This window comes from Poecilia reticulata, chromosome 9, assembly GCF_904066995.2.
Source record: "Poecilia reticulata chromosome 9, P_reticulata-male-v2, whole genome shotgun sequence".
NCBI lineage: Eukaryota > Metazoa > Chordata > Actinopteri > Cyprinodontiformes > Poeciliidae > Poecilia > Poecilia reticulata.
In genome coordinates, this window is record NC_088838.1 from 24,958,066 (window position 1) to 24,981,244 (window position 23,179).

At 38.3% G+C, this 23,179-nt stretch overlaps 1 protein-coding gene across 2 annotated transcripts in view; it reads left to right on the top strand.

Moving 5' to 3' along the window:
• The window catches only part of gpat2 (glycerol-3-phosphate acyltransferase 2, mitochondrial), a 146,347-nt gene extending 123,226 nt beyond the window's left edge, over window positions 1-23,121 (top strand). For both annotated transcript variants that reach the window (XM_008418198.2, XM_008418202.2), the window contains exons 17-24: window positions 815-918; window positions 7,021-7,205; window positions 7,710-7,787; window positions 10,776-10,898; window positions 18,418-18,538; window positions 18,853-18,921; window positions 19,262-19,317; window positions 22,731-23,121. In XM_008418198.2, the coding sequence (XP_008416420.2) occupies window positions 815-918; window positions 7,021-7,205; window positions 7,710-7,787; window positions 10,776-10,898; window positions 18,418-18,538; window positions 18,853-18,921; window positions 19,262-19,317; window positions 22,731-22,847 (853 nt within the window). In that variant the 3' untranslated portion in view covers window positions 22,848-23,121. The remainder of the gene's footprint in view (window positions 1-814; window positions 919-7,020; window positions 7,206-7,709; window positions 7,788-10,775; window positions 10,899-18,417; window positions 18,539-18,852; window positions 18,922-19,261; window positions 19,318-22,730) is intronic.
• The last annotated feature ends 58 nt before the right edge of the window (window positions 23,122-23,179 follow it).

Sequence of the window (23,179 nt, forward strand, 5' to 3'; positions counted from 1 at the left end):
ATATCAGGAAGGCCCTCAAGTTTTTCACAAATCCGTAAAATTCACAAACAAATTCCCACATTTTCTCAAAATTGACCAAAAACATTTGGTTTAAGTGACGGTAAAGCAAATATTTTTCAGAGTTCTGCCACCTCGTCACCACTATCTGAATACATTTATAACAATATTTAACCCTCAGATAGCCAAATTGCCCCTATTCACCGATTTTGATGGCCATAATAATCTGTGGCCTTCCTGTACAGAACTGCAAATTAGGTCAAAGTTTAAAACAACTATTTTAAATAGTTCTGCCACCTCTTCACCACTATCTGAGTGCATCCATTACAATATTTAACCCTCAAATAGCCTTTTGTGCAAATATCATAAAAATTCCTTATAAATATTTTGAATTTAGCACCACAAATCTGATTTTGATCCTAGGAGGGACAGAGCTGTGTGAAAAGATGTCCAATATGATTTAATTTTAATAAACTTATTGAAAGTTGAAACAACTATTTATTAATATTTCAATAGTTTAATAGGTCTTATCAATATATTCTGGCACAGCCGGCCCTTTAAGAACATTCAGATTTTTGATTTGGCCCAAAACAAAACAAGTTTGACACCTTTGCTCTTGGCTATTTTACCCTTTTTGCTGCTTGTACAAATCGTGTATGATTTACAAAATTTGGCTCTTTTGACAAAAAAAAAAGTATAACTCTTCAATGTCAAAGTGAAAACCCTTGTAAAGCAATATAAATGGTGAAACACCCAAATGGGTGAATATCTTTTTTTTTTATAGACGGTGTATTTTAAGTAAAACTGTCTCTTTTAGGAAAGACCCTCTCATTGTCCCTCGTCCGTCCGCTGCTTCCGTTCTTCACCTCTCTGCTCTGGCCCAGAAGGTGACGCACACCTTCATAATGGAAGCTGTGGGAGGTGAGTGAGTTTTGTCATTTCCTGTGATGCTTAAGCTGAAATGTCATCTTGAAACATCTGTATTGTTGTGTCTTATTTTTTTGTGTTGGGCATTGGCAGTTCTGATGTCTTGGCTCGTCAGATCTCAATTGATATTCCCCCACTACCTAGAAATTTAAAGACTAATAAAGAAGTTTAATTTCCTCCTGATGCAGGAAAATATGTAAATTGGTTTGAAACAATGTTCCATCTTTAACAAAAGTTCCTCCTAAACTTTTTATTATCCTATTGAAAAATTATTTGGTTTTTTATAAAGGATAAAAGGCAAATTAAAAGTAACCTAAAGGTGAAAGAGTAGCCTAAGAAATAAGTGAGTATTTGGTCAGCAGTTTCCGGCCACCAGCTTAAATTGAAAGTTTCAATGATAACCAACAACTTTATTTACTAACTGGTTCCCAGCACTTCAAATTCACTTCTTGGTGGTCAAATCCACTTCAGCATCAGAATGATGTACCTTAATGTCCCCTTAGGAAGATTTGTCTTGTCCTGCGATTAATAGATACTCCACAAGTGTTACCTGTAACCCACATTGAGCTCTGCTTCAGGAGGAAAGGGTACTGCACATAACAGCTGGACGGCTAGTGATCAGGTCTGAAACCTGGGAGTAGTGATGGGCTCAGACCCGAACCTTCAGAGTCACATAAAGACATATAAAGTCAGCCTTCTGTCACTTGAACAACATCTCCAGGATTAGAGGATTAATGTCTCATTGAGATCTAGAGAAACTCATCCATGCGTTTATCTTTAGTCGCATCGATTTCTGCAGCAGTGTCTTCACAGGTCTGTCCAACAAATCAATCCTCCTGCTGCTGCTGGCGTTCCGACTAAAACCAGGAAGTTAGATCACATAAATGCAGTTCTAAAGTCCCTGCACTGGCTCCCTGTAGCTCAGAGAATAGACTTTAAAATACTGCTCTTAGTTTATAAATCTCTGAGTGGCTTAGCACCACAGTTCATTAAAGATCTGCTGTTGTATCAACCTTCCGTTCTCTTCATCCCCAGAACCAGAACAAGCAAAACAAAGCATCAAGCAGATGCTAAAAAGTTGCCTTTTTATTAAAATTACCTGAAACATCTTTTTGTTGTTGTTTGTAGTTCAACTTTTCTTTACCTTCCAATGCAGTTTATTTTTCCGTGTTTCCATCATTTTGATTTCCCTTGTTGCTGAAATTTTCTGTACCAATAAACATTCCTGCTTGTACGCTACCCCTTATTGCATCTGGATGCAGAGATGTTGCTATGGAGACAGTCAAAAACTAAAAATCAAGAGTCTCTTTCTTCCAAGTGCACATGATACAGCTATAATTACTCCATCCTGTTATCAGAGACCAAACGTTAGCAGGTGAAAGGGATGTAGTTATTTCCTGCAGGTCAGCGCTAGCCGCTTTTTTCCCCCGCCTCTGGTCAGCTTGGCAATTAGCCTCTTAGTATTTGGTCATGAGGTTTCCTCTTCCAAAACAAGCTTTTTATTTTCTCCTCTGCATCATCGAAGTTTTCCTCTTATCTCCAGCAAAATGTTAAATAAAGAAATTCTTCCATCGACCAAAATAAAAGCCCCAATCCTTTTCCAGGAGGAAGAGTGGGCGCAAATTCACTGACAGAAAACAAGGAATTGGTGAAAATTCTGAATTGTACAGAGAAGCAGAACAAAGTGAGCCAAGACTGGAGAGATTTGGTGCCACATGGGACGGCTGTGCTTTTTGTACGCGCTGATTTAGCAGAGACTAAGTATTTAGTATTTTGTTTAAGACTATTGAAGGAGTATTTTTTACTCGGGTGCATAAAATTTTTTGATCTGGACCAGATTGTGCTTCTCAGATTTTGTTGTTGGGATCAGACAGAGCAGCAGAACAATTTAGCTTTAAATGAGGCAGTTCGGATCACTTTGACCCGGTTGAACTGATCAGATCAGTTTGACCTAGTTTCCAATGAACCTGAACCTGACATGTAAAAGTTCTGCTTTTTGCTTTCTATAAATTCTGAACAGAAAAAGGGCCAAGCTTGTAAATAATAAATGTTTTTTATATTAAAATCACCTCAGGCTCAATTTCTTTTACAACTTTGAGCAGCTGATGAGCTTTTCTAAAGCTAAATGAATCCCTGAACTATGACCCAAATCCCAGAAGGGTTGAGAAAGAACCAAAGAGCAGAGAGGGAAGGAAATTCAAACCGTCCCAGACCCGGTCTGTCTGCTCGACTTTCTAACAATCTGAGGAAAGACATTTAAAGAGCAGCGGCAAATTAGCAGAAAACTACAGAACACAACCTTTAATGACATGTAGAAATAGGCATATATCAATCAATAAATCAAGTTTATTTGTTTGGCACATTTAAGCAGCTTTAAGTGCTTTACATCATAAAAACACACACACAAAAAATCAGCAATTGAAAAAGCATTACATTTTCCACAACAAAATGTTGGTGACCGTTTTACTTATTATGGTACAAAAGCAACTCTAAACATATAAAACATATTTTCTAAAAAATAATTTCAATAAGTACAAGCACATTCAGTCTGTTTACGTCCAGGCTCCTGATTTGTCCTCTTATATTTTTTCCACTCGCCATTTTACTCAATAGTCTTAATTTGGTTCTCCGAGTTTCCGTTTTTCTGACTGCTTTGTGTTGAGCTCAGGAAGTAGCGATGTGTAATTATCTTCAGAGCTCAGATAAAATTATGCAGGGTCATAAAGAGGCATCACGCTGCGGCAGAGGACCCAGCCATTATACAAACTACAGCAAGCAAACAGCCTCTTCCGGTCGCAGTCCCGCTGGAATATGTTTTCCTCATTTCGTTTTTTATAGAGACGACTTCAGATTAGTCCTAACTGCCTCGTTCATGTTTCATTGTTACTATAGCAAAATGCTTTCCATAGTTTAGCTACTATATACAATGTAATCTATGGACTAAACTGTCGTTAATTTACTTATCAATTATTTATCTAGCAAAGCTGGTTGGCAAAGACTTAAATACTTAGTTTTTTTTAGATACAGTTTTATGCATTAAAGCATGAGGGAATAAAATGTAAACTCCTTTGCTGTTTTAGTTTTAAGAATGAATCTGGTTGCTGTCTGCTTAAAAAAAAGTTTATGTTTCATACTTTGCATAATTTCAGAGTTAATCTTTCAGACTAGCATTCTCACAAATTATCTAACAGATTTTATCAGAGAACATGTGGCTGAAGACGTGGAGCAACTTTTACACCTCAAACAGGACAATATCCAGTTTTTACTGAAAAGTATCAATATTTTATTTCAGTATCTTTTCTTCCTTCCTCCCTGGTTCTCTTACCTTTTTCCCACCTTCTCACTTCCCCTCCCTTTATCTCCCGTATGTCCTATTTTCTTTTTTTACTGCTCTTTCTTCTCTTTTTTTGTTCTTTTGGCCTTTCTTCATTTCCTTCATTGTCTTCCCTTCTTTCAGAGGTAACCTGTCTTCCTTCAGCCTGTCTTCCTTTTTGTGCCTTCTCCCCGTTTTCAGTCTCATCCTTTTCTCCTTTCAGTCTTTGTTTTTCTTTGTTTTTCTCTTTTTTCTTTTCTCATTTTTCTCTTTCCTTTTTTCTTTCCATTACTTTTCTTTTCAGATTTTTTTACTTTGCAGGTTTTAGATTTACCGTCTTTCCATTGTAGACATATTTCTTAGAAATTCTTTGTCAGCTTTAATGTTTTATATTTATTTCCTTTAACATAAAGGACCGAGAACTCAGGAAAGTTGAAAATCTAAAACTTTCCAACATATTTGTGCTCCAGGGGATTTTGAATATTGTTTTTTTTACACAGATCCAGGTTGAGTAGTAACTAAAAATATTCTGAAATGCATTCAGGTTTGGCATGAGCCAGTTGTTAATCAGTAAAAATAACTTCTCCTTGTTTTATCTGCTCAACTTTATTCCACCATGCTTGTCAAATATAACATAAAGAATATAAACCCCATAACAGACGCTTCTGGCAGCACAGGGGCCCCTAGTGGATGGGCATGTAATACAAACAAAACAAAGGAGGAACACTGATATCAAGATACTTGACTGGTTTGGAAACAGTTTTTAAAACTACAAATAGTTTATATAAAGCACATATTTTGTTAAATAACTTTTAATCAGAGAAAATATTTCAAGTTTTTTGGGGGGTTTTTTCCAGGTTTTCTTTGGTTGTATAGTGGTAACCCCACCAGTTGCTGCTTATTGCAGGTCAGCTGGCTGAAAGAAGACTGCTACACTTTTCCCTCCGACTCTAACTCACTTTTCAGCAACTGTGGAAATAATTGAAGTATTTCTGGTTTGAAGCCACATTTAAGTTTTTGTGTAAATATTGTTAAACTGTCAGTTTTTTGCAGTGAGAATTTCATTTTGGCCCACGCCTGACTCAAATCTCCTCCCGAAAGAAACAAAACTTCTTCTTTCTAAGCAGTAAAACCAGCTGGAGTCTCACCACAGCGCCTGTGTGTTTAACAGCTCACCATAGGCATCACTGTGGGTCGCATAAAAAAGTCAGATGGTCATCACTGCTATGCATACTTGTGTTGACATGTAAAGCCATGCTGTTCCGCTCCCCAGAGCTGAAGGTTTACTTGCTGATTTTTAAATAATGCATTGCAATGTTTTATTAAATCTGCACGCTCCTCTCTGGCTGAAGAGTTTGGCGCGCAGCAGAATATGCATCAGTAATATATGATAATCACTGAGGAGCTGCAAGCCTGTATCAAGTCATCGTTTAGCCCCAAAGCTATCTGTCGGCCACTTCTTATTTTCATGCTGACAGGAACGCTGAGGTGAAGAAATACCTGCTGTCGCTCTGGTTTGGCCCTGCTGGAGAATAATGTCTCATAGTATGATTCATTATTCCTGCATGAATGATTCTGGGGGCGAAGTGGAGCAGCTGGTCAGTGTGGTTTTGTGTAAAACATTCACAGATGGGTGGCAACTTCCAGTGATAACAATAAAGTGACTGCTTACTAATATGACATTGCAGGGATTTTAAAAGCCATGAATGAAAAAACGAGACGTAATAAAAAGTCTTTCAACCTTAAAAGGGGATTGGTATTTAATTTTTTTTTTATTTACTTTGTGAAATGTGAAGGCTGCTTTTGTTTAGAAACAAAAACAGTGTGTGGAGGAATATTCTAGCAGCTCACGAAAGAGAAATAGTATAAAGGACTGAAGCTTAAAGGTGACATATTATGCAAAATTCACATTTTTCACAATTTTGCACTTTGATTTGGGTTTTTATAAACTGCCTAAGCACATTAAAAAACAAACACCCAGCCGTTTTTTTGGCAAGAAGTAAATGTTTTTTGGTGTCTGAAAAATGTGTAGTTTCAAAAACCTTCTGAATGTAACATCTCAAATCAACAGGCACTGCCTCTCATCTAGCAACCAAAGCGACGCTCCAGCATGTTTGGTCAGCTGGTTTTACTGCTGTATTTGTTGTACAATGGCTGTTGTAAGCTGCTCCTTGGTTGTGCAGGAGGCTCTACTAATGCTTTTCAAAGATGTATGATTTTATAATTGTGAATCTGTTTGCAGTTATTTTCAATTAAGCTCAATTCAGAAATACTTTATTGATCCCAAAGAGGAACTAAATGTTGTAACTTAAATTCATTCAAGATTCTTCGAAGAGTTGTTGTAGATGTAGAAAGGATCTCCTATAGCAGTCTATTGCAGCATATTTGAAGAAGCTTCTGACTGAAGACTGACTCTAAGAGGATAACCATAGTTGCCCATAATATTCTTGATTTTATATAAAATTGTGTTGATTGTAAATGTTAAGTTTTGGGCCAGCAGCAGCTTATTTATATTTAAAACGGCTCAAAATAGACGGAACTGACCAGAAAATCTTACTAAAAATTATTTTGTGTAAAACAAAAAATTTTATAAATGCATTTTGTATAGCATAAAGCTACCCTAACCTGTTCAAGGGTGCATAATATATCACCTTTAAACAGATTGTATAAACCCATCCATCCCAAATATTTCCGCCAAACTCCAACATCTTGATGTGTTTTGCTGCCAAACACTCGTTTTCCTGTACGTGCCTCGGCAATCACTCGGATGTTTTCGGTCCTAGCGTGCGCGGTGTCGGCCATGCTGTGCGAGGTGGTCTTCAGCGGCGTCAGCAGCCGAGTGAGGAGCGACGGCGTGGAGGGAGAGGAGGTCAAAGGTGACATGGAGTTTGATGTGGTGCTCGGTCAGTCGGAGCTGACTGAGAAAGCCTTGCAGCTTTGCCATCTCCTGCCTCCGGGCATCATGCCAGTGAGTTTGTATTCATATCACACAAATGCACACCCAGTGTGTCTCATTCAATGGATGTTTAATGGAGCTGAACAGCCATTCATCCTGCTCTGCTGCCTCTATCTCAGCCAGAGAGAGGTTTTGGATTGTGTGGGTGTGTGTTTCTCTGAATGCGCACGCTTCATCAGGCTGACTTCAAGGGCTCCGAATCTGAGCCACTAATACTTTTTCTTTCTGAGAGCCCACCTTTCATTTCAGCAGCTGCTCTTTCTTGTCTCCTTTGCTTGTAACTTTGTTTCTCACTCCATTTCTCACCAAGAAATATCTCCCCCAGCTCTCAGCCTCCTTCCAGCTGCCTTTCGTTCTCCCTGTGTGATCTTCGCTACATCTCTACTCCAAACCTTATGCTTTCTGTCAGCTGTCTCCGGCTGTATTTCTGAGAACAGTGATAGTCTGAAGTTGTTTTTGCTTTTGACTGTGCTTCACCACCAAGCTAAGCCATTTTCTCTCTCTTGCTCTCTGCAGCCTTGTCAGTCGGCTCAGAGTTTTGCTCTGGATGCTGTTGACAGCCTGGTCCGCTGTGGCATCCTGATCATGGAGGAAGTAAGAGCCGCTAAACAGTTTTGAAAGTTATTTCCTTTAAGTCTAAATCATTTAAAACAGTCATTCGGTTTTAAATGACTGTTTTAAATTATTTTAAAACTTGTAAATCAAGTTGAAACCTGATATTTACCTCAAATATTTGTGTTTTTTTTTTGTCCAGTTAGGATGAGCAAAATTATTTTATTTTACGAAAAAAAAAATGGTTACAGTTGGGTTCTTTCTCATCTTTTAATCTGAACATTGAAAGTAGCTCTTTTTCATGAAGTATTTTCAAATCATCACTACTGTCAGCAAAATGATCTCCTGTAGCAGGCTGTGCTGCAGCACACCAGAAAGTCTCTGACTAAAGAGTCTGTTACAGAGTTGCTGCTTCAAATAAATTTAATATTTTCTGAAATAACTTTCTTTGCACAATCAACTCCAGGCCAGATCCAACCTTCTTCATCAGATCATTTAGTTTTGTTATCACTGCATCTGATGCTGCTACTGCCATAGAAGAGATCAGATTTATTTTCCTGAAACAACCGACGAAAGATTATCTCCATCTTGCAGCAGAAACCGTACAGTCTGCTCAGTCTCTTCTTGTTGGCAGCTTTGCTGTTAGTCTGTTGTCTCACTGAACACTGGGGTATTTGTTCTCCTTCATTTATGCAAAATGTCTGTGTTTCTCCTGAAACTTACTTTTGTTCAGTTTCACTGAAGATGACACAGAATGTACATATCCTCAGTACTCAGTGTCATGTCCATCTCTTTGGTCATCTGAGTGTTTCTGCTGACTTTGGTTTGTAAAGCCTCCTGTGGCGATCTTCTGCTCCAGACGCTCTGATCAGAAACGAACCTTCAGTGTCTTGAACTGTGCTCTGTTGGTCAGGAAGTTGCCATGTTTTCCTCACTGGTTAATGAATGGTCTATTTTCGATCTTTTTTCATATTTAAAGGTGCATTAAGCGACGCGAAACAAAACAGCCAGTCAAAGCACAGTACGTCTTAGACTACGGTAGCCGTAATGTAACTAGAACATTTTCACAGAGCTCCGTGTTCCACACAAAATAGCTTTGATTAATTCACTAGAGGGCGCTGTTTTACTCCAGAACCACATACAGTATAAGGCTCTCTGGATTATAAGGTCGTTTTTGATCAAATTAAAGGCTTTTAAGTGCGTTTTATAGTCTGTAGGGATCCAGACGATGGTTGAGGACTCCACCTGCATCTCCTGAAATTTAAATCAACATGAATTGTGTCAACATTAGGGTTATCAACATTAATCTAAAAAGTTTAACACATAAAGCAGATTAACTGCAGTATGTATTTTGACCTAAAAGCCTCCAGATTACACAGTTTTTTACTGCGTTCAGCAATGCAGAGTCGGAAACATGAGTAAAAAGACGAAAGAGGAGAGTTTAACTGGTGTGCTCAGCTGCAAATTTCGCTTTAAAAAATCTGTACAGGATGTTTATATAAAACCAAGGTAGTATGTAGCCTACTTGCTGCAATGAAGAATCATCATTTTACCAACAGGCTAAAGTTAACGTTTGAATCAAACCTGCAGAACTCAGTCTTCATATTTGGTTTCAGACAATGAAACATTTTTCGAAAACATGCATTTTTACATTTCAAACTTACACAGTTGAATTTGGTGATTTTTGCAATAATTAAAACCACTGGAGAAATCAGAGAACATGATTCTCACAGTGCTGCCTGCTTTATCACTGGGTTTGTTTCATTCATGTGTTTTACATTTCATATTTGTTATAAATTAGTTTTCACTTAAAGGTTGTTTTTTTTTGGCACTCCTAAAGTGACGAAAGCATTTTTTTATGATCATGATTGATTTGTAAAATCAACAAAAAGATTAAAGCATCTAAGGGGGGTGAATTCTTTTTATTGGCATTACATGACTGAGGTGGAAGATGACAACAAAGGTGTGACAGGAAAAGGAAAGAGATTTTCAGTTCATTTATCCATCAGATATTTCTCTGTTGAAGACTGCGGTCTTTTCACCTCTCATCAAACATATTCCACATCATTCTACCAGAGCATTCTCTCCATTTATTTCCTGTTTTTTGTCTTGACTTTGAGTTGCTTTTGTGCACTTGTAAGTTTTATTCCTTCATCCATCCCTGAAGACGTTAGAGCTCAGAGCAGTGATGAAGGGTAAGATGGGATCGTTCAATAAGTGTGAAATAGTGACACAAGGCAGCAGCGGTGCAGCCTGCAGCTGCACACAGACCAGCGCAGCTTTACGATGATCCTCCAGTGTCATGTGAGAAATGTCTTAATCTGCAGAATCTGAAGATGAATTTTTACATTCAGAATGCATAAGATCTCTGTGAAATCTAGATGCTTTCTCTGAAAACAAAAACTACCAAAGTAGTATAAAAATGCAAAACCTTTTTGCACAGTGCAGTGTGTCTATTAAAAGACTTTAAAACCTTTTGTATTTGTTCATTTATTTTGCATATCTTTATTTTTAAAGGTCACACGTATTCAGACACCCAACAGTGTTAATTAACTCTTTTCACATACATGTGCTGCACGGCTTTTGTATTTTGCTTCCTTGTTAGAAGATTATAACAAGTCCAAGGCACACAGAACACGTTTCTTGAAATAAAGTTTGAAATAAGTTATTAGAGTTGAGATCCACTGATGAACTCGGCCTGTTACCTACGAGTTGATACCCTCACCGATAGGGTGTGCATAAGACTGTCATAAACATGAACCTGTTATGAACATGAAGGAGTCTTTACGAATGTTTACGACTGTTTTCATAAATAATGACACTTTTAATGCAAAGTTGCATTAAAAGTCTGTTAAAAGTGCCAACTTTGCATCATTTGGTAAATAATGACACTTTTAACAAAGTTGCACTGAAAGTCCGTTAAAAGTGTCCACTTTGCATCAAGAGTCATTAATGTGTCATAAATATTCATATCATGTTTGACAGTGTCATGTCAGTCTCCTCCTTTGCTCTCCGGTTTGCCTCATGCAGATTCCCCGCGACATTCACATCTGTGATTTCTGGAAGAGGGAAGGCACTCTGACATGGACCGCCACCGACGACCCGTATCACAGCGACTCTGACTGCGAGGACCAGGACTTGCGCTCATACAAGGTAAACAAAAGCTTCATGGATCCCCTTTGGCTTCGTCATGTGATTCAGAGTAGCATGAGGTTTGAAAATGGGACAAAAGTTTTCTGCTCATCCAGATCACTCACTGGGAGACCGCAGTAAACTTACACATGCATGCAGTAAACTTGCACATGCATGAACACAGAATGGCAACATGAAAAGAACTTTGAAGTTTCTAAATCTTCATTACAAAAAGCTGCTACACGGATGAATCACATATCTTGAATGTGAATTAGCAGAGTGTCGTCTTTAGACGCACTTCCTGTTGCCTTCAATATTTCAAACCAACACTAAGCAGCCGAGGTTCTTCCAGAAGGACCAAGCAGCAGGAGTTTAAATATTTCAAAGTGACTTTGGGATGTTTAAGAATCATGAAAGAAGACATGATTAACTTAAAGATCGACAAGCGTAGGGATCGTCACTAACTAGGCTTTCTTTGTTTCGTTTTTTATTGCTTCATTAAAATAAGCTTTAATTTGACAAAAAATATTTATTATGCATTACATTGTTGAGTTGCAGTATACAAGTTATTTAGAAATAATCTCTATAATCTGAAAGCTTGAGTGAAAACCAGTTTAATCAAGATGTTTTTAGATGACATTTAGTTTCCATTTTATAGCATAATTAAGTAAATATATTAACTTTGGTTATAAAAATGCTTTGTATGTCAAACATGACTTAAACATTTGACTTCACAATTTGACGCCTTGAAATTGGGCATCTGTCTCTTTAAGAAGCTCCTGCTTCTTGTGTCTTATGTCATTATCATTTTTAAAAAATGACACGTAAAAATATATGATGGTGTATTTTTTTTTAATCACCTCAATCAAATTGATGGACGATCAAAAAGTCTAGTGCGACCTCTTCCTGGCAGTTTTTGTATTTTTCCAGTACAGATTTTATTCAAAGTTTATAAAAATAAACATTTTGGCGTAATTATCTCTGATACAACTTGAACAATTGTGGCTTATAGTCAAGTTTGGTTTTATATGTGCATGTTTTTTCTTTTTAAAGTTGGTGAGTGTGGCTTATATTCATGGTACTCATTAGTATGAATCAGTATTAGATTAGTATATTTTGTCCAAGTTGACTTAAAAAGCAGAGCTGTTATTGTTGCTTAATTTTCTAGGCTACAAAAGATAAACTATTAGTGATGCAGCAATATAACAATTATTCTGATATTATATGTGTTATGTGCTTATAAATATTCTTTTAATCTGGCATTTTTTCTCTAGTCGCAGAGGCATTTTTAATAAAGTTCTACATTTAAAGATAAGCATTTAATAGACTGAAATATTGAATTCCATTGCTGTCATTTAATCAATTAAGAAATAGAAATGTATATGAACGCTGATTGCTTCATTAAATTTAATAAACATCATATGAAGTGTAAAATGTCGGGGCATGGATGTATATTTATTTTTTCAGCTTGCTGATTGTATTTCTACAACAGATGGGTAAAACTGTGAGGCGAGTAATGAACTTGACCCACAAATGAAAAACACCGACTCGCTGCATACTGCAGCCTCTCTGAAAGATAACCGGCGATGGGACGTGTTGGCTCCGGGTTTTTGTTGTTCGTATCGGACCATTCTAGAATACGGACCAGTAAATGGACCGCAGTCACATTGGGCTTTTATCCAAAGCGCTTTACAATTTGCCTCCCACTCACCTATTCTCACACACAGCCGTGTTAATGTCGCCCCTCAGAGTGTTACATTTCAGAAACATTTTGTACCTCTTGTAGCTACATTCCGTATTTGTCTAAATCTAAACTTGAGCCAAGCAGAAGTTTTTACTCTGAAGTTGAATTTTTGCTCTCCTGCGGACAAAACACCATGAGTCTCGGTGCCGTCCGAGGAAGTGGCTGGTAATTAAGGTCACCTTGAAGGAGACTTTTACCAGAGAACAAGCAGCTGACCTGCTGAACGACCCGCTTTCATAACTGTGAGCAATCACAACTCATCCGCTTCAGTTAAAATAAGTCTTCCCTTTTAGTTGGATTATGGTCTTAAACACATTTATCAGCAAACTGAAGACTGATAGGAACATGATGAACATTAAAACGACTTCCAACAGAGAGGACAGCCAGAATCTGTCTTTAATCATAAAAAATATTAAAAATCAGTCATTGTTGTATAACAATCTCAGCAGAAAATCAGCCAAAATAGGAATTGGTAGGTGAGGCTTTTTAAATATTGGTAATTAGCGATCGGCCAGAAAAATGTAATCGATAACGGGTAAATATCAGCAGGGCTTAAAGAGCTCTGGCCGGGGGCTGGATTTCCGGCTTTTGACCAAATGGTCCGCCTCAACCAAACTGTAGTCTCCGGGCTTAAAGAGCTCCGTCTACAAAGATGTCTGCCAATCAGAGTTCTAGCTCCCGTGTTCTTGACCAATGACTGTAAAACGGTTTGTAGAAAAGAAGCAATCAAATGCGATATGGAAGAAGATGGCGTTTGACTGACCCGGGAAAGAAACACGTTTACTTGAGAAAGGAATTAGTGGCGCTGGGCATGGCTAGAGGAAAGGGGACAAGACGGGAAGCTGGCGGGAATTTTTACAACAGGGGGTGCTGGGATGCCTTTGGGGAGCATTTGGTTGAAGGTAAACTTTACGCCTTACAATCACAACAATACCAGTGAAGACTTTGAGCAACTTGCTAAAACTGTATTTCGTAGCGTTAATTTTATAGCGTCAACACCGGTGCTGTAAGTGGTCCGGTATGAAACGGGTGTGATAGAACAACGGTACCACAGCCCTTCTAAATTTCAACAATCAGAATACCGAAATTGTTTCCGTTGTTTTAAAAGGTTTATGTCAGTCTGCCTTTTCCCCATCGATAGGCTTCCCAACCGCCCTGCACCTTACGGGGTAAAATAAAAAAACGAGGCGCACATTGCGCAAAACTCTGAAACAGGAGAAGCGGGACATAAAACGGAGCGACAAACTAGATGTGAATTATGGCATAAAAACAGAGAATCCGACGCTGAACAGTGAAAAATCAACACATGATGTGAAACACATGACGATTAGGAAGCGCAGCAGGTGATGAGTGAAGATTACTTCACTCATCGTAATCTGATGAATGAAGGGCATAATGAGGGGGGGCATAATGAATCTACGTAGCTGAACATAAACATCAGTAGCCTACAGGCTACTTGTTAGCAAGCTTAAGATATTATTAGCTAGTCATCCTTTAGCTAACTTTACCTGCATCCAACAGCTTTACTCAACTCAGTCTTAGTTTGGGGGAAAAACTGTGAAAAGTTATTTGCGTTTTGTTGGTTTGCTGCCATAATTCTAACACACCTGCGTAGCTCCACAAAGCAGCAGCAGGTCTCCTTCCCTGCCGCACAGGTGTAAAGTCAGCGTCGTAGCGCTCATGTTGCGTTTGTAGGAGGCTTGGAAAAACAGGTTACCACATGTTAACAACAGATTATACTGTTTTAACTGCTGAAAAAAGTTAACAGAGGGCACAGATATGGGAAGTGTGGAAGCCCCTACTGTATCAAATCGATATAGGAATAATAGAGAGTTGGCCATTCTAAGGTAAAAATAACAAACAGCTTCCAGTCCAGAGGGGCACAGCTGACTCTGTGGGCGGGCAATGTCCCCCAATGCCCGCCCATGCCGCCGGGCCTGGTATATATTCATTACTTGTTAGTATGCATGTAGGATGAACATTATTTTCAGCGATTGAAAAAGAACTAAAACCCAACCTTTAGGTTTTGTCCTGCCACAGGCGAATCAGTGGTTCACTGCAGTTCAGTAAAATCAGAGCCGCCCACACTGCTACACAATGCACCGACTGACTTCATCTTTTTCCTCTGAACAAACAGCAGTTCTTTTCAAACAGCATGTTTTAACTCCATCCATCCAACGTTTTCTCTCCTCCTAAAACCTCTCTGCTCTGCTGAGCAGGTGCTGAATGACTGCAACAAAACGCCTCCCTAACAAGCAACAGAAAACACTCCCTCCTCTTCCTCCTCCTCCTTCCTCAGCCCGGACTCGGTTTGACTGCATAAATTCACTTCAGGTGGTCATTCTCAGCAGCTGGGCAGTAACTCAACTGTATTTGCTGAATAAAATCTGCTGTTATGAGAGTTTTACTCCCAGATTTCTTAAAGATTTATTTTTCTGCCAACATGTTTGTCTTCCAAAGGCACTAAAGCTTTTTTTATACCGAGGCCGACGGGAAACGCGTGGTGAGGGGGGACCTGCAGGGTCGGGCGAGGAACCTGTTTTAACTGCTAAAGTTCTAGTCTTATTTGTGTTTTTTAGATTATTTATTTATGTCGTGTCTCTGTTCTGAAAACCAAGGGGCTTTGTTAAAAAAAAAAAATTTTTTCAAGTTCAGAATATATTGATCAGTCCTGAGCAGTTAGCAGCGAGAAAATATAATTCAATAACACACTGCTGGATAAATTATTCATTATGCATTTCTGTGCTGCTGTTTTATGCTAATTTTCCAACCATTAAACTGATTCATCCTCATGATGACCTGTAATTGGCCGATGGTGATTGTAGCTGTTGTGGTTTTGTATGATGCTTTTATTTTTACCAAGTATTCAGCTGTTGGATGTTTTAAACATTGTTGCTCAGGGATGCTGCATATCTGCCCTTGTTTGCACGGCTGAATGCAACATTCCCAGTTTATTAAATACATTCTCACTCCTTTTTCAGCTCAACCAAGCTGATATTTTTTTATTTCAGCGTCTAGTTTGTTTAGATTCTTTAAGAGCTGCTTTGCCACTTTAATCTACTAAATACTGAAGACATCAGCTTTACTTCCTTGTTAACACAGTTCAAATAGGGTTATTGACACAACATTTACACCTGATATTTGTAACAACCCTTTTTATCCACTCATACAAAGATATTAAAACAATTTAAACAGTGAAATTACATTTAGTGCAGAGAAATGACGGACAGAAATTATATGAAAAAATGTCAGTTAAAGAGAGACTGGCCTTAAACGTTTCAGTTCCATCTGTATTTTTTCCCCTTTTTTAAAATCAAAGAAGAGAATTTGTTGCTTGTTGTGGCTATGGGGCTCAGCGCTGCCCTCTATCGGTGAGGCACGGTACTTTCTGCCTCACCTGACGCATTTTTGCTGCACATTTATGGCTGATCAGAAACACTAAATGTGTCACACATTAATTAACATATAGAAAATGTGTAATTAAACAAGTACGTTGGCGATACAAAGACAGACAGCAGTGGACATGCGCCAAATGCCTGCTTCATTCACTTAAGATACAAGAGGTGAGGCGCAGCACTGCACTGCCTTGCCCCAACTTTCTTTCATGTATTTCGAAAGACAATTTTGACCATAAAAATCTAGAAATTACCAATAAGAAAACGATGTACAGAAAAGTTAAGTGTTCAGATTGATATTCTTTGTATTTTACTTCTCATGGCCTTAATTTCTCCTCATCAGGACTACAGCTGTCTGCCTCCCTTGATGTTACTGATATAGTAAACAGTACAATAATGTACCACCACAGTTTGTTTGGGCTTATCTGAAATTATCAATGAGGATAAATGAACGTTTATATCTTTTTGTGTTCAATTTAAAAGTCGTGTATCTCCGAGCAGAAGGCAACAACCTGTGGTGGCGATGAAGAGGGTGATTCGGGCCAGGAACCATATGTGGTTCTAATTTGGATACATATCTGATTATTTTCAAAACATCTGCAGCCTGGACGGTCGTCTCGCATTTTAACCAACTTTTATGACATTGTTGTGAGACATGCGTCATAATAAAAGCCAAATGCGGTAAATCCGGACGTAAAAAATGGCTGAACTTTATAACTATGAAAAATGTGAACGCATCACTGCAGAATCCAACCACTCCTGGTTCTCGCTAAACATCCAAACAGACGTCGCTACAGAAGCTGAAGTCAATACCCGACAAAAATACATTTCTATTAGATTATCTTTTTATCAGCTTCCTTCCTCAGCTCTCATTGATGAATAGTATAGGAAAATGTCTTGTTGGAACTAGTACATTTTTATCAATATTAAGGAATTATTTACTTTAAACAAACTGCCATGTCAGGCTAAAGAATTACTTAAGTGAACTAAGATATTTACACTAGAAACTCGACAAAAATACTTGGTAATATTTTGTTTTTGCAGTTCAGTATTTTCAGACTTCATTGTGAATCTCTTAACCTTCAGGGTCTTCTCCAAGAATTAAAGTTCAACAAGTCCATCAGCAATAGTTTTCTTTCACATAAATGACAGGTCATTTCACAACATGAAAGTCAGTGAGTCTGGTAAATTTCAGGAAAGTTTTTCTTTTTTTTATGTTTTTTTTTTTCCAACTGGAGTCACACAAACCATCAAACATGATGATGAAACTGCCTCTCAAGCGGGCTGCCCCAGGAGAGGCAGACCAAGTGTTCCCTCTGCTGCAGATTAGCCCACATCAATGCTTCCCAGAGTTCAAATAACAGACGCATCAAGTGTTCAGAGAAACCCTGTGAACCAGCCCTGCATGTTCAAACCGCTGCAACACAAAGAAGAAACAAGTTACTGGGGCCAAAAAACACAAGGATGTAACCTGGAGAAATTTGAGCTTCGGTTGGAGCATTACAAATGTTGGTGGGAAACTAAATTAAACAAATATGATGTTGACCAAGAACTCTGACTTATTGATTTAATTTGATTGATTTTTATTGTCCCTTTTGCCCAAAACGGATTTAAATCCCCAGCTGACCCAGACTTTCCTGTCCCGGCCGGTTGGTCCGGCTCCTCCGGGGAATCCCAGGGTGTTCCCAGGCCAACGTGTCCTGGGTCTCCCTCTGGGTCTCCTCCCAGTGGGACAGGCCTGGAAAACCAATCCAGGGAGGTGTCCATTTTGTCCCGATGTCCCCCTCCAACAACCTAAAGCACGTCAGATGACCCAGTTGTATTGGACCGTCATATTTTTTAGTTATTTGTGTGTTAAGAGGCATTGTTGTGTATTAATGTTTGGTAAATGCAAATTTAGTCAGTTTACTGTTTTTAAGATATTATATCTTTGTTTATCTCGCTCTAGCTCTCTGTTTAGATCTATATATCTCTATATCTCAATATCTGTCTATCTTAATATCTATCTCTGTATCTATATATTTGTCTATCTGTTTATATCTCTATCTCTATAAATGCATATAGATATTGATAGATCTACCCATTTCTACATCTGTCTATAGATATATAGATCTATTTCCTGGATGCAAAGTTTCACTAGGAGTGAGAGTTTTCAAAGAGACAGAGGCCTCATTTCAAGGCATTAAATTACAAAGTCAGATTTCTTTTCAGTCACATTTGATGTAGCAATTTTATAACAACTGATGGTAGAATTGTTACTAATTGTGCTTTAAAATGGCACTTTGTGCCTAGAAAATACACAGTACTGCCCTAATTAAATGGTAAAATTAAGTCTGGACAACAGTCTTGGACTTCCTTGTTGAATAAAAACTAATTATTTTCTTTGTGCTTACTTTCCTAGATAAGTCAGCCGAAGCAGTGCCCAGAAATGCTCTTCTTCCTCTGCAGAATGCTAGCTGGACATTTGAGGGCGCTGTGCTGGACCACCAGCGCTCTGGACGTGATGGACTCTCCTCTGCCTGGTACGAAACTCTGGATGTATTCTAGTTACCTGTGACAGGTTCCATGAATTATCACAGCTTTAACTGACTTGGATAAAAAGGAAACATGTTGGACTTGAGGTTAAATTTTTAATCAAAGCATCGGAGTTGCTGCAGGGATGAAATTAATATTGATGCTCATCTTTTAAACGTTTTCTTCTACAGTGACCAGCTACACATTTACTGTACGGTAGTACGTTACTGAAGCATGAAGAGAACATCCACCCTCTGTAGAAAGTGTCAGGCCTTTGCTTTTCCAGAGTAATGCCTCTATTTTCTCGTCTTTCCTGCTACAGAAGCCGAATTTCTGTCTCAGATACACTCCCATCTCTGTGAAACAGCAAATCAGAAGAAACGGCACTACGGTGAGCCGGACCCGACACACACCCACACTGAGATCCTCTGTTTCTTTGTGTCACAACTTTAAAAGCTTGTCACCTCGCCTTTTCCCACTGATTCACTGTGAGTCCTAACAAATCTGCAGAGGCCAAAGAGGAAAGCCACCGCCGCACCCACACTCTCGCATTTCAGAAATAACACATAAGGCAGCGAGAATCTACCCAAATGGCAGCCCTCAATAATACGTAGTATAAAAATTACAGTCCCACTGGTAGAGGCTTTGTTCTGTTATCCCGACCTCATTTTCTATATTGGATATGTGCCTGTTCTTTTGATTCATGTGTGCCTTTGTGCTGTATCTCACAGAAAGCTGCTCAGAGGAGGCAGCACACACTGCAGTTAGAACACTAATAGACCTCGGGGTGAGTGACAGCCTCCCTCTCTCTCTCTCTGTGTGTGTGTGTGTGTGTGTGTGTAAATCTGTCGGCTGAGAATTACAGCTCCACTCAGTGCTGAGGCTTCAGGTGCAATTCAACCGTCCGTTGGTTCAGACTGGGTTCATATATCAGTACAGAAATCCTTGAAATGCTTAAATTTTGTTGTGGTGCTTTCAAGGTTTGGAGAAATGTAGGGAATATAATTGTGTCGCTTTCTTGTTGAGTTTCTGTGTTCTGGGTTCCTACAGTTTTTAAAAGTTTGAGGAAAGTACGTAACGGGATGAGTGACATGACACAAATATTACACAACATTTCTTTTTCTCTTCACAATAAAATCATCGCTCCTATTGAAAGACACAACTACACCGTGTTTATTTACATACTAAAGGTATGCTTCCTTGAACAGGTTAGAATGAGTCTACGGTTTATACAAAATCTATCTGTCCATCCATTTTCTGTACACCCTTGTTCCTTAGTGGGGTCAGGGGGGTTGCTGGTGCCCATCTCCAGCTAACGTTCCGGGCGAGAGGCGGGGTTCACCCTGGACAGGTCGCCAGTCTGTCGCAGGGCAACACGAGACAGACAGGACAAACAACCATGCACACACACACTCACGCCTTGGAACAATTTGGAGAGGCCAATTAACCTAACAGTCATGTTTTTGGACTGTGGGAGGAAACCGGAGAACCCGGAGAAAACCCACGCATGCACAGGGAGAACATGCAAACTCCATGCAGAAAGACCGGGGCCAGGAATCGAACCCAGAACCTTCTTGCTGCAAGGCAACAGCTCTACCAACTGCGCCACTGTGCAGCCCATTTATACAAAATATGTTTATTAAATTTTTTGCACAAAAATTATTTTTAGATGATGAGATTTCCTTCCAGAAAGAGCTGTTGTGGTGCCTCTTGTCACTTTAAATCCAGATAATCTGCTGCTGGCCACGCCCCAAACCCAACATTTACACTCACTCATGACAATAGTTACAAATGGATGTACACAACTGTACATCTTTGAAAAGCAAAAGTAGAGCCTTCTGTACAACCAACAAGACAGTAAGTCAAAAACAAAACACTTGTCTTTTTAGGCAGTACAAACAGCGGCAAAACCAGCTGACCAAATGTTCTGGAGCTTAGCTTGGGTTGCTCGTATTACTGACCCCAAAAACATTAATTTATTGCCATAAAATTGCTGGGTGTTTTTTTTAAGCAATTGGGCTGCTTTTAGAAGCAGTTGAGATGCAGATGGAAGGATAAAAATGTGCAATAAGTGAATTTTACATAATATGAATATCTGTTAATTCACCACTTGGATACTCTGAGCTAAATCCATTGATCATACATGAACTAGCTCACTGTGACTCATCAGTTTTGAATGCGATAGTCCTCAGTAAACCTAAATATTAGTGATATTAGTGTCCAATTTTAAGAAGAAAATCACAATTAGTGCTTTGCTTTCACTTAATTACATAAATATAAAACATGAGGAGTGAGGCTCATGGTTTTTGTTTCGGTTTGGTAACATTATTTGACTGACATGACACTGTCATAAACCTCACAAAATACCTGTTATGAATGTTTACGACTAAATAATGACACTATTAATACAAAGTTGCATTAAAAATTGTATTAAAAGTCCATTTAAATTGTCAACGTTATCATTAAAAAGCTTACATTTGGTATTTACTCAGATTACCTTTGAATTGTATTTAATTATCTGAAACATTTAAGTTTAGCAAAAACAGATAGAGGTCTGTAATGCTTTTTACATCACTCTATATGGCAGTTTCGGGTTTTGTGATATAATTTAAAAATATCTTGTCTAAATAAAGACATCCGAGTCTGGTGCTGCAGCTATGAAGGTGTTTATTTAGCTAAGAATCGTTGTTGATTTTACCGAGGGAAACAGTCTGCATACTTGACTGAGGTTAAACAAGTAAAGAGTTATTTTTAAGGTACTCCTCTGGTGACATTTTTCCTGTGGGTTGTGTTGATGTCAAAACTCTCACACACACAGCAGAGCGAGGATTAAACTCAAACTTTGATCAGAACAGATAAACTCTGCATGTTTGTTGTGAGGGATTATCACTCTGCAGCTTTCAAAGGCAATAAAAGTTGTTGTTTTCCATCCAGTCCAAGATGGAGGGTAGAGAATGTTTTTTTCTATTTGTTTTTTCTTTAGCTGATGAGAATACGAGCATCTGGCGTCTCCGTCTGCTGATATTTTGAAAACGGCTCCAAATGATGAGGAATCAGAGGGGCAGACTGGCTAATCTGCATCAGAGTCGACACTAAACCTACAGGAGGAAAATCACTAATTGGTTTTAGAAGAAAGTGTGGAGTTATAAATCTTTATTATTCTCTGAAACAGTGTCTCCACTGTAACTTCGGAAGCTCCTTCTTTAAAAATAGAGCGTCATTGACCCATATATCTGCAAAGATCCCAGGAGGCAATTATTCAGTTTACTATTGAGGTTATCAGTCACTCTGGTCTGGTCTCGTCCCTGATGTCGGACAGGCGGTGCGTCCAAGAGCTGCGAACCAAACCATAGAAGAAGAAACGCTTCTGGTACTTAAAGAACAGAAAGGACTGCCTAACTTTTCTCTCTCTCCTTTGGCCTCATTATTTCAGTTTGCTCAGTTATTATAGTGTTTTTATGAGGATTAGGGCCATGCTAAGAAAATAAAATAAAATCATACATACTAGAATGAAGTTGAAATATGAAGATGGTCCTAAATTACAGCTTCATTTTGGTTTCAAGACCTTATTCTCATATTATTTCAACTTTATTCTCATAATATACTGATTTTATTCTTGAAATATGACTATTCTTTTATTATTTAGACGTTATTCTTGTAATATGAAGATGTTATTTTCAAAATATGAAAATATGACTTTATTCTCATTTAAACTTTTTTCTTGTAATATTTATTCTCATAATAGGACTTTATTTTTGTATTATTTCTTCTTTATTCTCATGACTATTTTCCTTTTATTATTTCCACTTTATTCTCATAATATTGACTTTATTCTCATTACTTGTTTTATTCTCGTAATACAATGACTTTGTTTTCAAAACATGACTTTATTACCATATTCTTTCTACTTTATTTTTGTAATACTATTTTATTCTTGTATTATTTCAATCATAGCAAAATAGTCGTATTTATTCTCAGTGTTACGGCTTTCTTATAAATTTCTCATATTTTTATTACAAATAAAATTAGGAGAATAAAGTTATTCACTTAATGTTAGAATGGCCCTAACAGTTCATGTATTCTAGGTACAGATTGTATTTTAACCCTGTGCAGGATTAAAAGCAGAATGATGAATCAGAGGCTGCAGCTGGAGTGTCCTCTGACGTTTTTATTTTTACGTTCATTGTTTTTTTAATTCAGGTCCTTCTGCAGACGCGTCAGACGGGAGCCGTCTTCCTCGGTGTTAGTCCTTTGTTCCAGTTGTCAGAGAACCGGGAGAAGCTGCAGCGCTTCATCTCACAGTACCTCTACAATTAATGTTAAGAGCGCAGAATGACTCAAGGCCTCGTCTCCGCTTTGTTCTGCTGAAAAAAATCTGACCTCGTTCTGTGTAGTTGTCAGAAAAGGCCTTTGTTCTGTTAACCAAAATAGTCACTCTGAGTTAGAAGCAGCTGTCTTTGTTTTAATTGCATTTTATAATTTTACTTTTAAGCCATTTCTCAGCTGCGGGAGAGCATTACGAAGAACCTGTCATCAGCTGTTCCTTACATGTAAAATGTTTTAAATAAAGACTTTCTTGGTTCATCTTAAATTCAAGCAGCCTGAGCTCTTTAAGGGTGAATATGAGATATTTCTCGACAAGTCTTTTT